We start from the raw sequence: 13,164 nt of genomic DNA, 5'->3' as shown, positions 1-13,164 counted from the left end.
ATAAATCGAATGCATTGGATATTTCCTTTTTATAAATATTAATAACTTTTATAAAATAGCCAGGCATACGTTTATTTACAAATATTTCCTGTAGAAATAGCCGCAAGTATATGAAAGTAAAAATTCCATTAGAAATAATTTTTACAAATATATCGTGCTTTAAGGTAGCGTTCGATATGAGGAAATATTGGTACTATTATTTCCAAGGAATCGATTCCAATAACCATTTCTGATCGATGTCCTTTGTACAAGCTGCTATCACAGGACCCTCGTCGTTCTTTGATTGCAAACACATTTCCGAAGATACGTGCACAAAAGTCTTTGACTGAAAAGCACGAAATAAAAATTCAGAATTTATCTAAAGCTTCTGAACGAATACAGATAAAAATTCGAAACACACTTGTCCGTCGTATCGCCATTTTTGTCTATTGTGGCCGCTACACGTTATCATCTTAACCTTTGGTGTCTTGTGCTGGGTGTCATGGTCGGGTGCATCCAAGCAGACGCTCTCATCGGTCATTATAACTCCATCCGTCGTCATCACAAACATTTGACTGAGTATTGGTCGTGAAAGGCACGTTTCGAGGATTGCGTATCCCGAGGGTTGAGAATACGTCCCTTTCCCGGTTGGTCGCATAATGCATTTGTTCGATGAAATATGCAAAATCTGAAATATATCGTAATCGAAATACGTGAATACTTATTACGATGATTTAACGCTTAAGCTTTTTATTTAATAATAATTATAAATTTAGATCTACCCGTCCAAAGAAACGGTCGTCTTTCGGAAAGAAGTGTTCTGGCCATATATTATTCAAATACCACTCGAAGTTCTTGCATTGTAACCTCTTACGTAATTCCAATCTATCTCGAACTGGTTGTTTGTCTCTTAATCTAGCTGCCTCTGAAAGGAAACGTACAGGGGGCGCTCGATTCATTTGCGAAATAATCCTTCAAAGAAAGTTTAATTACCTGTATTAAATTTAAAATAGAATTCTGCCCATTCGTCCATCCAAACCAAGGCTACTCTAGCGAGATTCCCATATAGAATCTCTCCGACGCCACCTGGGAACGTATACGGCGATGATTTTCGAAAGAGATGCCCCACGTGAGAGCAAGGGGCAATCTCGATGCTACCGCCACATTGCCATACTCGAAAAGATAATTCCAAATTTTCACCGCCCCAAATTTTCATTTGATCGTCGTAACTTCCTAGTTCAAAAAAGTAATTTCGATTCATAGAGAACAATCCCCCAGCCATGGCGGGTGTTCTGAATGGTTCGACGATATTTTCACGCCTCTCTTTCAACAATCGACCGTTTAAAGTTAGCCAGCGAAAATGCAAATCCCAATTAAATGCACCCCAGTGTAACTCGAAAGACCTGCGATATTATATTGATATTATATATTATAATTGTCAAAAGATACTGAACATAACTATATCTCACCGTGTATAACTGAAAGTATCGTCATTTATTATATCGATAACAGGCGATACTACCCTAGTTCTATTCTTAGCAACCGCTTCGAGTAAGGGTTCCAGCCATCCTAAAACATATTGACGGAAATGTCGTAATAAAAAATATATCATTTTGTAGTGTATGAAACGCTGTATTTATCATAAAAAATATTAACAAAAGAGCTTGCCTACCAACCGTACATTCGCAATGTGCGTCAAGGAACGTGAGGACTTCGCCTTTGGCTCTGTTGGCACCTAGAAGTCTCGCATTCACTAATCCTATACGTTTCGTGGAACGAAGAACCTTAGTGGAAACTTTTAAATTCTTTACATGTTCATCTAACGCGTCCTTCAAAAAATCTAACAAACAGGAAATTTATTTTTTAAAACATGTACAAAGAAAGAGTATAATAAAGAGTACAATAAAAGATGTTATTCGTTTACCTCTGTCACTATTGTCATCAACGAGAATAATTTCTTCTAACAAATGCCTTGGCGATCTATTAATTACGCTATATACAGTCCTGAGTAACGTACTCCAAGCTTCGTTATGAAAGACGATAATTATCGACGTTTTCGGTAAGTTACCTACGTTCATATATCGTGTTACGCACCTGCAATCGGTAAATTACCTACTACTGACATGTTATAGATAAGATAAATATCCAATAAACACATTACCCTTTTCTTCTAACATCTGGTAGAGATCGATTCAATGGTATTCTATCACTAGCCATCAAATTAAATCGATTGATTTGATACAGCAGCTGCATTTTATAAAAGTCTTTCGCCGGTACAAGAACCGGATTGCCATTCTTTCCCTCAAATGGCCGTGGATCAAACATATTTTTGTTAATGAAATCTATTAATGAGAAATAAAAGATATAACTGAATTCGTTGATATTAAGTGCGAATTATTACGTATTTCGTAATTTACCTTTCGTAATATTCGGAGTTTTCATTGGATCCACGGAATCTCCGATATAATGTCCTACTACCACGTGTACTCCTTTACGATCTATGTAATCTCTTTGATTGTCTAAGAGTCTGAGAATGAATGGAAGATGCAGAACAGAATTACGACATTGAAATTGGTAAAATCATCTACAGTGATTAAAGCTATCGTTAATATTCTATTCCAATTATTTCTCGGAAAGAAACAATAATGTTCTCTTTAATGATATTTTCATGAATTTTAATTACGAATTTTCATTTTCGGAATCACTTACCGAAGTGAAACGTAATCGTTAGGAGAATTTTCGTCCTCTCGCCTTTTCCATGGCCAAACGAAGAATATTCCCATCAAAAGAGCAATCGAGAGAATGATTGACCACGCGCGACAAGACTTTCTCAGCCGTGGCCACATCGTGATCCTCGTTGAAAGAATGCTAAACTTAACTAATTTCGAATATAACTACACATCTGTCTCATCATGGAATAGTCAACTGTTATCGTTGAAGCCGCACTTCCGTTACAACATACTTTTCATCGCGGGTCATTGTGAAAAGTAATTACAATGTATACCTTGAACTGGAGAACATACGAAAGTCTGGATAAATGTTCGTGCTATTATTTAAGTAATTTCTATAAAAAGAAGTTCCATTTACTTTATCATTACACAAATTACAATGAAAGTAAAAATAAGCGGAAATACAGTCTTCGAGTAATCGATTTTATAGCTTATTCGAATTAGAACTAAATTCGAACTAAAAACGCATCACGAGTTTTAGCGGTGGAGTACACGAAATGCTCCGAAATGATTTCAGATATGTATGTACTTCATAAATACGTATATGACATCGAGATGATGATTCCTGTCGTTATTTCTATACGATAAACACTACTTTTTCATAAAATAAAAAATTATCTCACTGTCAATGGGTACTATTAAGATTCTATTGAACTAAAATAACGCACAGAAATTTGTATTGCACGCATGCTGCCACAGATTCGACGACTGGAATGAATTCCAAGGAGCTAGGACGCTATGAATAACGCAGTGTTGTATCAAAACACTTCGTAACCCCACATCTTCAATTAAACATGTTTAAAAGAAAAAAATAATTAAAAGAAAAAGAACAGTACAATGTAACTGACGGTTTTGGTATTTTATATCTGTAAGCAGAGTTACGTCTATTGGATGTATTACTTATTTCTTATGCAAAAATTGTGTATTATATAAATTGTATGTACGTTCAATTTCATATACAATGTATCTCTTCATAAATTTTATATTTCCGATCATAAATCGATGGTTTATACGACTTGCGAAATACAAATAAGCTTAAAAAGATTAAATGTCAAATAAAACTACTATGTAGATTTGTTAATTATTGATTCTTAGGTAAATGTCAATTAAAAAGACAGTAATGAGGATGAAAGGGGATGATAATAAATAAATTGCAATTATAATATTAAATACATTGTATACACATATGATATTTGTTTAAATTTTCCAAATTGTCAGTGCAATAAATATATACATTTAAGGAAATCTCATACGGTCTACTCAAATGAACTGTTCCATCTAGAATGAGAATTCATTAAATCTTTTTCGTACTTGTGTACAACTATAGACTGCAATTACAGTAGAATTATTATGAAACAACACGTAATCTAGAATATTCTACGTGGAAGAAATATCTGTCTATTTCTCCTCTATTATACTAAATGAAAATGAAAAAGAGCAAACTGTATGTTTATCACGAATACCAAAGAGGTCAGCACTATTCTGAACGTATGGTTCGCCACGTTGGAAGAAGTTGACGGGTGATTGCTACTTGTTTGACGTTAAGGATTTATTTCTGTAAAATACACTTAATTACTGTTAATTCGATATATTAAGGTGAGAAAATATTATTTAAATAAATTATATATTTCCTGCTCCATCTGAAATTAAAAATTAACTGTAGAACATTAATGTACACGTGCTGTAATTTAATAGTAGTAGGGCGCTGAACCGACGAATCGAATATAATGCATTTATAGTATTATTATTTATGCTTATAAAATTTGCATTACAATAGTATAATTAATTCAGAGCGTATGTTATCAATAACTCATTCGCATGATTTTACTGAAAGTAAAACCTTGGGAAAATATATGATTTTTCTTAAATAAATTTTCTCTTAAATGTTTCTATTAATGTATTTATATAAATCTATTTACTTAAAATTTAAATAATTTCATAGTGAAGTACAATTAAGTAAATATATATCCATGTTACGCTACAATATATCGCTGTGTATTATTTTTTAGTTGTACGTAGATTTACTGAAATACCATTTATATACAAGTGATAAATATAAGTAATTTATTTCTTAGGGACTCAAGGATGAAGATTAAGGAGTTACTCAAGACTGTCAATGTAGCATGGTCACCACCGGCTCAACATCCTATATTATTGGCTGCAGGAACTGCAGCCCAACAACTTGATGCAAGTTTTAACACATCTGCCAGCTTGGATTTATATTCCTTAAATTTACAACAACCTGGATATGATTTGGAGCTTAAAATCAGTGTTGCAAGTGACCATAGGTTGGAGATAAATTATATTTGCACTTGTATATCAGATAGTTGACAATACTTCATAAATTTATAAAAATTTTAGATTTCATAAAATAATATGGGGTTCGTATGGTAATAATCCAGCTGGTATAATTGTCGGAGGCTGTGATTATGGCATTATAAAGATTTATTCAGCTGCTAAAATGTTAGCTAATGATAATAATTACTTGATAAGTAAAACAGACAGACATACAGGTCCAGTTAGAGCACTTGATTTTAATCCCTTTCAAGCAAATTTGTTAGCAACTGGTGCAACAGAAAATGAAATTTATATATGGGATATTGTTAACACAAATTCTCCCATGACTCCTGGAGTCAGAAGTCAACCACTAGAAGATGTCCAACACATTGCTTGGAATAAGCAAGGTATCTCGTAATGTTTAATCTGCTAATATATTTATATCTTTAATTTTTATTTTTTCTTACAGTGCAACATATCCTTGCTTCCACATTTTCACAACGATGTACTATATGGGATTTGAGAAAAAATGAGCCAATTATCAACTTAACAGATACAAATACAAAGGTAATTTTACTTACGCTATATTTTGTAATACTCGTAATATCATTATTTGTACATTTATATATACGTACAGGTAAGATGGAAAGTAGTTCAGTGGCATCCAGATGTTGCAACACAGTTGTGCTTAGCATCAGAAGATGATCAGGCTCCTATAATTGAATTATGGGATTTGAGATTTGCAACATCACCCTTGAAAACATTCCAAAATCACCAACGTGGTGTCCTATCAATTGCATGGAATCCACATGATTCAGATTTACTCTTAAGTTGTGCCAAAGATAATAGGATATTGTGTTGGAATCCTAACTCAGATGCACCAGTAAGTCTAAAAGGAGTATATTTACGAATTCATGTATATAATATATTTCTTATTTATATATGTATGTTTATATTTTTTTATCGTGCAGAATGGTGAAGTAATTTGTGAATTAGCACAAACAAATCAATGGATTTTTGATGTCTCATGGTGTCCGAGACATCCTGGGTTAGTTGTGGGATCTAGCTTTGATGGGCATGCAGCAGTGTACTCTTTATTGGGAGGGCAACAACAAATGTCAGCAGAGACATCTAACAAAATTGTAGATTCCTTCCCTGGAATGGATCCTTTCACACATACACCACCTCCTGTACAGACAGAACCAGCAGTTATCTTGACAAAAGCTCCAAAATGGTTAAAAAGGCCATTTGGAGCATCCTTCGGTGTAAGCATCTGTTTTTAAAATATGTAATATTTATCGATTTTTATATATTACAGTTTTAAATTTCTATTATAAGAATCATGAACTTTTTTTTAGTTTGGTGGTAAATTGGTAATATTTGAAAATGGACCTGTAGATCCTAATTTACCTCCAAATTCAAACAAAAAAGTGATAATATCACAAGTGGTTACACAACCAGAATTAATTCAACGTTCAAATGAGTTGGAGGAAGTTCTTAAAAGTGAACAATATAGTGATTATTGCAAAGGGAAAGTTGACAATACTACTGATATATATAGAAAAAAGATATGGAATTGTGTGGGAGCATATTTTAGTGAAAATGTGACAAAGAATATATTGAATTTACTTGGTTATAACATAGAAACAATGAATAATAAATTAAATCAACTCGTTTCACAAGAAGATGTTAATAATATTACAGAAGGAGTCGGTAACTTGAATAATGTAAGTTTAATTTTATATTACTTGAAGAATTTTCACAGTATTATTACATAACAGAAACTATTTTTCATTTAGGTACTTAATGGAAACGTTATTGATGGAAGCATGGTGTTCGATGCTATTGCACAAGAATCTAAGAAAACATCAATAATTGCTGCAAAAAATAAAAACATTCAAATAAATGTGTCAGATGGTAATTTTATAGTTACATATAAGGAACTTCATTTCCTAAATTTTCATTACATTACATATCGTAATTTTGCAGATGAGGATGGGCTTATAACTCAAGCAATCCTCTTAGGAAATATAGAAGCTGCTGTGTCGTTGTGCTTTGCAAATAAAAGGTACGCAGATGCGGTCATTCTTTCAATGGCTGCTGGACCTGATTTGTTAGCACGTACCCAGTACAGATACTTTTCAGAACATTCTGGAGCTCTCAATTCTCTTATCAATTCATTAGTTAGTGAAAATTGGGCTGATGTTGTTAACAATGCTGATATAAATTGCTGGAAAGAAGTGTTGATTGGAATATTTATTCATTCCAGTCCACAAGAACGATCTGCTTTGTGCGGTATGTATCGTATTATAATGCAGGCGTCGTGACAACTTAAGATATATAATACTCAATTCTGTCCCTTTGATTTTATAGATATGCTTGGAGATCGTTTAGCATCATCTGACAATGTAACACTCAAAGAACAAGCTCAAATTTGTTATATTTGTTCTGGTAATTTGAATAAAATGGTTGAATCTTCCAATGTTGAAATTCAGGAAATAGTAGAACTAGTAGTTATAATGCAGAAAGCATTAGAAACGCAAAATATTAGGGACGTACAAATAGAAGGAAAAATTGCCAACGTTTTGTCTCGTTATGCTGACATGTTAGCGGCCGAAGGAGACCTCGATTCTGCACTAAATTATTTGGGAAATAGTCAAGATGAAAAAATTGTAATGTTAAAAGATCGCTTGATGCGAGCTTTGGGTTATATCGAAGAATCGAAAGTCGTGCCAAAAGCACCAGCAATGCAAACTTATTACGATCGAACCAGAAGATCTGTAACTGGCGTACAAGGTGTACAAAATCCACTGTCTACTGGATCAACAAGACCCTTTTTCGATTCAAACATTGCTGCTCCAATGAAACAATCTTTCGCACCTCCCCCAAATCAGTTTAATACTCAACAGCAGCAACAAACGTTTGGAATATCTCCGCTTCAACCACATGTACAAACAATGCAACCTGTACAATCTATGCAACCTATGCCGCCTGTACCATCTATGCCACCTGTACCATCTATGCCACCTGTACCATCTATGCCATATGATCAAATATCTCATTCTTACACTTCAACATCCGTTTCTCAATCACTTCCACCACCACCTCCTTCAAGTGCATCAAGCGGAATCGGATCTCGACCACCTAGCGCGGGACCTCCAGCGAGATCAAAATATATAATAGATCCGTCTGTTAAATCTACTTCAACATACGGACAAACTGGTTTTCCTCAACAAACTGGTTTTCCTCAACAAACTGGTTTTCCTCAACAAACATCGTCGTATCAACAAATTCCTCCAGTATCAGGCTATTCTTCATCAAATATGTATCAACCACAAGTTTCTATGCCGACGAACACGTACTCCGGACAAAATCTCGTAACAAATGTTAAAGAAACAGAAACTTTTAAGCCAGTTCAACTTAGTGTATTGTCGCCACTGCAAAATCCACCGCAAAGTCAAATGTATGAACCAATTAGAACGCAACCAGTTCAACAAACTCAAATGTATGGAAGCGAAAATCAGCCACCAATGGATCGCTCAAACATCTATCAAGCACCGGTACAGCCTGCTGGATGGAACGATCCACCTGCTGCAAAGCCCTCTAGGATACAGGTAAATAGCTTTGTATCTTTTTTATACAAGTGTGCCTGAAAAATAGTGAGTAATTAGTTATTATGTATAACTTTGTCCTTATTATATATATATATATATATGTATATGTACATTTAAATAATATAGCCAGTATTAGCATTATGCAACAAAAATGAAATGTCTGCGGATCATGCTGGTACCAGGAAGTGGAAAGCAAAATATTCGAAGAATATAAATATTAAGGTAGACACCTAAAAAAGATTGAGTGTTGTTTATACTGTTTCATCATTGCTATTTCTTTTTAAGCAAAATATGTTTATTCCCCTTAAGTATCTCTTAAATTTGATTTAGTAAATTGCGAATAACAATTTCCTGTGATTCTATATTAACTAATGTGACAGTGTGAAATACAAGGACGTTTCCAACTGCTTTACACAAACATTGTGGGATATTACATTTTATGATTCATGCGTACCATTTTGTTATTGCAGTTAGTATATGAAGGTATTGCTTTCTAAATATATCATAATATTACATTTTCTGCAGTCAAAGCAAGATTATCAGCCACAAAACCCGATTTTACATCCGTTAAGAGGAACCCAACCGCAACCCGAACCAAATGTAAGGATCATAATTAAAGCTGTTAACTAGTAAAATATCATTATTTTCTACCTCCTTTTTCTTCTCTAGGTATTGCAACACGACAAATTTTATCCGGATACGCAATCATCTTACAACCCGCAACAATATCATCAGAATATTCCAAATCAAGCCAATATCAATCAGAATATTCCAAATATGGCTGCTCAATATGCCAAACCAATGGAACCGACACCACCGGTCGCAATTGCCAGAACACCAGAACCGGAAAAGCCAAAACCACCGATTCCGGAACAGCATATGCACTTAAAAACAGTATTCGATGAATTAAAAAATCAGTGCTTTGAAAACGCCAAGAATCCAGTAAGATGATTCTTCGTATTTATAGAAATAATATATTTTATATATATATATATATTTTTTTTTTTTTTTTCAGCAACTTAAACGCAAAATAGCAGATGTATCCAGAAAACTCGAAGTTTTATACGATTGCCTTAGAGAAAATAAGGTATGTATATCTCTTTGCACTTTGCTACTATCGATTTAAAAAAAGAAAAATATATTTATTGTGTACATCTTATTATAGCTGTCGCAGAATTCTTTACAAGGATTGCATCAAATATCACAGATGATACAAAGTGGAAACTATACTGGAGGTTTAGATCTTCATACACAATTAGTTTCAGGTCCAGATTTTAGTCAGATAGCTTCTTTCATGCCTGGTATTAAAGTATTATTCCTAATCGCTCTTCAATTGAATGTCTATATTAGATAGAATGCAATATATAAAACCCGGAATATTTACACCTATTCATTTTTATAATTTGAAATTTGTATAATCCTTAACAGCCTTATTAATTTAGCTGCCTAATTAATAAGATATTTACGTTTTATTAATTTTCCATATTATTCACATATTATTCCGTATAGTACGGATAGTCACAAATATTTATATATAAACTTTATGACTCAATTGTATCATCAACAAAATCATAATGTTTATATATTTACATTTAAAGGTGGCTTGTTGGGATTAGATAAGGTCATTATTCCGGTACAATTGAAAGTACTCATTACCTAAGACGCATGTAAAAACTAGAACAGATATTCAGGTATTTTCGAGAATTGTTAATAAAATTTTGTTTCTTTTAACATAACGTAATATGTACATAAAATATTGAAGTTGGCTTAAGAAAATCATGTGTATATCTCCAAATAAAAAATTATATAATGATTTCATTAAAATTATGTATTAAATTAATTAATGAAAATAAGGTTAAATTGATTTATTGAATAATTAAACTGTGTAATATTGCTGTTTTTTCATTAATAATAAACTTTTGTAACAATTCATCTAATGGATCGATGCCGTCTCGAGCTGCTTGTCGGCGCATTGCTTGTTTTACTTCTTCGCGGACTCCTTTATCTGCTCCACGAGTAGTAATACGTCGATCTATAAAATATTTTTATATAGTCATATTATAAGTAAAAATAAAAATGTGTATGGTGTAATTTATAAAATAACTTACTTTGTAAAATTCCTGATCCTGTAGCTATATCTAAAGATACACCACCTCCATGTTCTGTCCATAGATACGTTAACTCTTCTAGAATATCTACACATATAATATAAGCCTGAAATAATGGATACGAAAAAGATCCACGATTAATAATCCTTTCCGTAATTGTGGATAAAGCACTAGCTTCTTGCGGCCAGTCAATTTGCATTAGAACTAATGCATGTCCTATAGCTAAATCCCCAACAGCACCAGGCACAGAGAAATTTTCCTATCGTACAGTATGTATTGTAAATATAATAACAGAATGAAAAACGTTTTTAATCATAACATTGTAATTACCTTTATTGCTAAAAGCAATAATCTGCAACAATACTGTATAACAGGAAAACGTGCAAGTGTCAAATAATGTAAGTGTCTTCCACATGGAACAGTTAAATTGTGAGATACTTTACTACAAACCGAAGGTAATGCAGTAACTACTAAAACTATATACTCTAACATTGCCTAGAGAAAGAAATATGATGTATTTAGGCATATTTTAAAGTACAAGTAAAGTATAAAAATATAAAAATACGTTGTGTACCTTATAATCTTTCAAGAAGAAACATGTGCTTGCTAAACGAAGGTGAACAGATAAACTAGCTGGTTCTTGAGATAATCTTGATAACACTTCATGGTGTAAACCCTTATATATAGCTAAATCTGTTAAAAAAGAATTTAACCACGAGTCTAATCGAAGTTGTTGACTTAGCTTTCCGACTTCTCTTTGTAAATAATCACTACTATGTAACAAGTCCCATAACTTCACGTTTAATGCCAATCCATTACCGCTGTAATCACCATCGCTAGTTATTACGATTCCTCCATTATCTTCCCTTTTCCGTTTCTTCAATTTGGGTTCTAATTATAACAAAAATAATGAAATTATAGATTAAAGTAAAGTTACAGATTATTACATATTACGCTTTACCTGTAGGTGAATGTACGCATTCTGCGAATGCTTCTACTAAACAATACATGGTTTCATCATTATTAATCAGTGCAGTATGTTCATTTAATATTCTTAGTAATACCGCAACAGTACACATTAATAGCTGTCTAGCTACCATTTCCTCGCATAAATTAGCAGAATGTGTAACAGCATATTGGTGCAATCTTTCGCAATATGCTTCTCTGTTCCAACTCATAGAAAATAAACTACTTAATTCCCATCCTAATTTTTTCCCTATTAATTCTACAACCTGAAACAGTCTATCCCAGGGTTGTTGAATCTGATTATCTTGCGGCTGCTGTATGTATGTCAAATAAAATTCTATTGCTTTACAAAGTAATCTCAAGCTAAGCCTCGGATTTAACACTACCGGCGCAGTACCAAGAAGAGGTAGTGCGTCACAGGTTAATAATTTTCTATATCCGTTTACCGCACATCCTGGATGACTGTGTTTTTCCGCGGTAAGAAGAGTTTCTACTAAACGTGGCTAAAAATGTAACAGATTAAGAACTAAAACAACAGGTACAAATATTAGAAACATGTTAACTAAAGATACTTACTCCATGAGTGGCAATTGTTTGAGGGAATCTACGCAGTAAAAGAAGTAATAATTTACAATGCTCCATTGTATCTTCGCTATGATCAGCAGTCATGACAAGCAATTTATGCTGAAGTTCTTGCGGTATATGTTGGAACATTTGGCATAAAAATTCTGCTTCAGCGTCGCATTGTTCCAAACGAAGACAAGCTGTTACTGCTTCTATTTCCTTCCATATATCGCGATCGTCCGGAAAATTCTGAAATCTGTTTTTGCATTTAAACAATTGTTTCCGCGCAAATTGTTCTTATAATATAATGTAATTTATTTCATAAGCTTACATTTCACTAAAACATTTTGCTGCTTCCTTCACATTTTTTGAAAGCTTTTCGATCCGATAGGCTTCGAACTATTGAACAAATCATCAAAAAAAAAGCACAATCTTTTATTGAAAAGTTATTTGCTTATTATATGGTAGATCTTAAAAAAATATCAATAATTTAATTCCATGACATAATTTGTAAAATGTCATTTGAATGCATGACACATAATAAATTGAATACTTTTCGTATAGATGTCAATAAACATTAAGAATATTAACCTGAACTTTGGCACTGTGAGGAAACAACGATCTAGCAGTAATTAACCAGGATTTAGCTGCATAAATGTCAATTGGTAATGCATCTTTCGCACGCATAATTAAATAATCTTCTTTGGATAACTGGTTGTTATCTATACCAGATGTTTTTTCTAACATATTTTAAATTATTAAAAATTTACAGACGAAAATAATGACAACCAGTAAACATCGTTTACGACTTCGCCGAGAACATAGACAATGTATCAAATAGAACTCGCATTTAATGGAATTTTGTGTTACGTTCTGAACTGAAATACCGATCGTTAAAAAATCATTTTTGTCGCTGAAATACGCTGC

General features: G+C 33.1%; 3 protein-coding genes across 6 annotated transcripts; 1 reads left to right on the top strand and 2 right to left on the bottom strand.

Moving 5' to 3' along the window:
* Positions 1–46: 46 nt before the first annotated feature.
* LOC132904949 (polypeptide N-acetylgalactosaminyltransferase 3-like) lies at positions 47–3,479 on the bottom strand. Its single transcript, XM_060955807.1, has 11 exons — positions 3,174–3,479; positions 2,689–3,008; positions 2,397–2,506; positions 2,141–2,321; positions 1,904–2,073; positions 1,652–1,819; positions 1,449–1,548; positions 973–1,382; positions 762–904; positions 401–667; positions 47–325 (listed from the first exon to the last, which is right to left on the bottom strand). The coding sequence occupies exons 2-11, from the start codon at positions 2,823–2,825 to the stop codon at positions 197–199; spliced, it is 1,815 nt and encodes a 604-aa protein (XP_060811790.1). The 5' UTR covers positions 2,826–3,008; positions 3,174–3,479; the 3' UTR covers positions 47–196.
* Positions 3,480–4,177: 698 nt separating this feature from the next.
* Positions 4,178–10,423, top strand: LOC132904942 (protein transport protein Sec31A). 3 transcript variants are annotated; one of them, XM_060955788.1, is made up of 16 exons: positions 4,178–4,304; positions 4,784–4,996; positions 5,070–5,392; positions 5,455–5,552; positions 5,623–5,868; positions 5,957–6,250; positions 6,344–6,712; positions 6,785–6,902; positions 6,975–7,280; positions 7,359–7,976; positions 8,013–8,223; positions 8,260–8,599; positions 9,125–9,199; positions 9,269–9,541; positions 9,615–9,686; positions 9,765–10,423. In XM_060955788.1, exons 2-16 carry the CDS (start codon positions 4,794–4,796, stop codon positions 9,951–9,953), a joined length of 3,735 nt encoding a protein of 1,244 aa, XP_060811771.1. In that variant the 5' UTR covers positions 4,178–4,304; positions 4,784–4,793; the 3' UTR covers positions 9,954–10,423. The 3 variants fall into 3 exon arrangements, with proteins under 3 accessions (XP_060811771.1, XP_060811770.1, XP_060811772.1); XM_060955787.1 differs by having other exon boundaries at positions 7,359–8,599; XM_060955789.1 differs by lacking the exons at positions 9,125–9,199; positions 9,269–9,541; positions 9,615–9,686; positions 9,765–10,423 and adding an exon at positions 8,726–9,117 and having other exon boundaries at positions 7,359–8,599.
* Positions 10,092–13,164, bottom strand: LOC132904948 (integrator complex subunit 10). Of its 2 annotated transcripts, XM_060955805.1 has the most exons (8): positions 12,829–13,164; positions 12,569–12,636; positions 12,250–12,493; positions 11,669–12,176; positions 11,282–11,598; positions 11,038–11,202; positions 10,708–10,966; positions 10,092–10,631 (listed from the first exon to the last, which is right to left on the bottom strand). In XM_060955805.1, exons 1-8 carry the CDS (start codon positions 12,982–12,984, stop codon positions 10,465–10,467), a joined length of 1,884 nt encoding a protein of 627 aa, XP_060811788.1. In that variant the 5' UTR covers positions 12,985–13,164; the 3' UTR covers positions 10,092–10,464. The 2 variants fall into 2 exon arrangements, with proteins under 2 accessions (XP_060811788.1, XP_060811789.1); XM_060955806.1 differs by lacking the exon at positions 12,829–13,164 and having other exon boundaries at positions 12,250–12,486.

This window comes from Bombus pascuorum, chromosome 3, assembly GCF_905332965.1.
Source record: "Bombus pascuorum chromosome 3, iyBomPasc1.1, whole genome shotgun sequence".
In the NCBI taxonomy this organism is placed as follows: Eukaryota; Metazoa; Arthropoda; class Insecta; order Hymenoptera; family Apidae; genus Bombus; species Bombus pascuorum.
The sequence above is the reverse complement of the archived record's forward strand: the minus strand, read 5'-3'. Positions and strand labels throughout refer to the sequence as shown.